This window comes from Crocuta crocuta, unplaced genomic scaffold (assembly GCF_008692635.1).
Source record: "Crocuta crocuta isolate KB4526 unplaced genomic scaffold, BGI_CrCroc_1.0 scaffold134, whole genome shotgun sequence".
NCBI classification, from domain to species: domain Eukaryota; kingdom Metazoa; phylum Chordata; class Mammalia; order Carnivora; family Hyaenidae; genus Crocuta; species Crocuta crocuta.
Window position 1 is genome coordinate 5,431,854 of NW_027530183.1, and position 1,080 is coordinate 5,432,933.

Sequence of the window (1,080 nt, forward strand, 5' to 3'; positions counted from 1 at the left end):
TAGTACATCACAAGTGTAAATGGGGAGGGGAGCGTTTCCCTACCATGCTTGTGTGGATTTAGGCTTGAGATACGTGAAAGAGACAAATATCCAAAAGTGAAAAGGGGAACAGATGTAATGAGGGTGAATGGTCTGCTTTCTCCCAGAAATCACACTAACCAGCCAGTACACTTCAGGTTGTTTGAAAGCCTTAATCTAAGAAAGTAAAGAGCAAATAAAATCACAGCCGTGATAAGGCAAACTTAGGAAGGTGAGAAGTTTTCGCGCTCAGACCAGAAAGTAGGAAAGCGGACTCATTTTTAGGGAAACTCATTTTAAGTTTCCAAGTTTTTTCTCTTCTGAGAGAGAGCTCACTGACAACTTGAGTTCTCTCGTGTTACTATCGCTATGGCAACGGCAGGCCGCAGGTCGCGGCCTGATCCCCGGGGGAGCTGGGGCGGTGGAGACGGACTTTGGCGGCCCCAACAAGGGAGGTCTCTGAGGGAGGTGGGGGGCCCTCCGGGGCCCGCCGCAGGGGCCGCCAGGGGGTCGTGCGGGAAGCGGCGTGTGCCGGGAGCGGCCCGCCTTCGGTTCCTTTCGGCCCTGCCTCCCCTCTCCTCCCCTTTCTCGGCCCTCAGGTCTGGTTCCAGAACCGCCGGACCAAGTGGAGGAAGAAGCACGCGGCCGAGATGGCCACGGCCAAGAAGAAGCAGGATTCGGAGACCGAGCGGCTGAAGGGGGCCTCGGAGAACGAGGAGGAGGACGACGACTACAACAAGCCCCTGGACCCCAACTCGGACGACGAGAAGATCACGCAGCTGCTGAAGAAGCACAAGTCCGGCGGCGGCGGCGGCGGCCTCCTGCTGCACNGGGCGGCGGCCGCCCCCGACGGGCCCCCCACAAAGTGCTGTGCGACTAAAGCAACCTGTTGAAGGCTCTTTGTAAATAAATCGTGAGTCACACTGACTAGAAGTTACTTTATTGTGAATATTTAAAATGTAAAATGCCTTTTTGAATTTGGTATAAAAAGAAGCTTCCTTCTCCCTTACCCCCTTTAAGAGCTACTCAAACCACACGTTTCCCTTTTATTTTGAACTCAAT

General features: G+C 53.9%; 1 protein-coding gene across 1 annotated transcript in view; it reads left to right on the top strand.

Annotated features, from left to right (window-relative positions):
* The window catches only part of NKX6-1 (NK6 homeobox 1), a 4,814-nt gene extending 3,903 nt beyond the window's left edge, over positions 1 to 911 (top strand). Inside the window, 1 exon segment of the mRNA XM_077765183.1 lies at positions 618 to 911. Within this exon segment, the coding sequence (XP_077621309.1) occupies positions 618 to 911 (294 nt within the window).
* Positions 912 to 1,080: the final 169 nt, after the last annotated feature.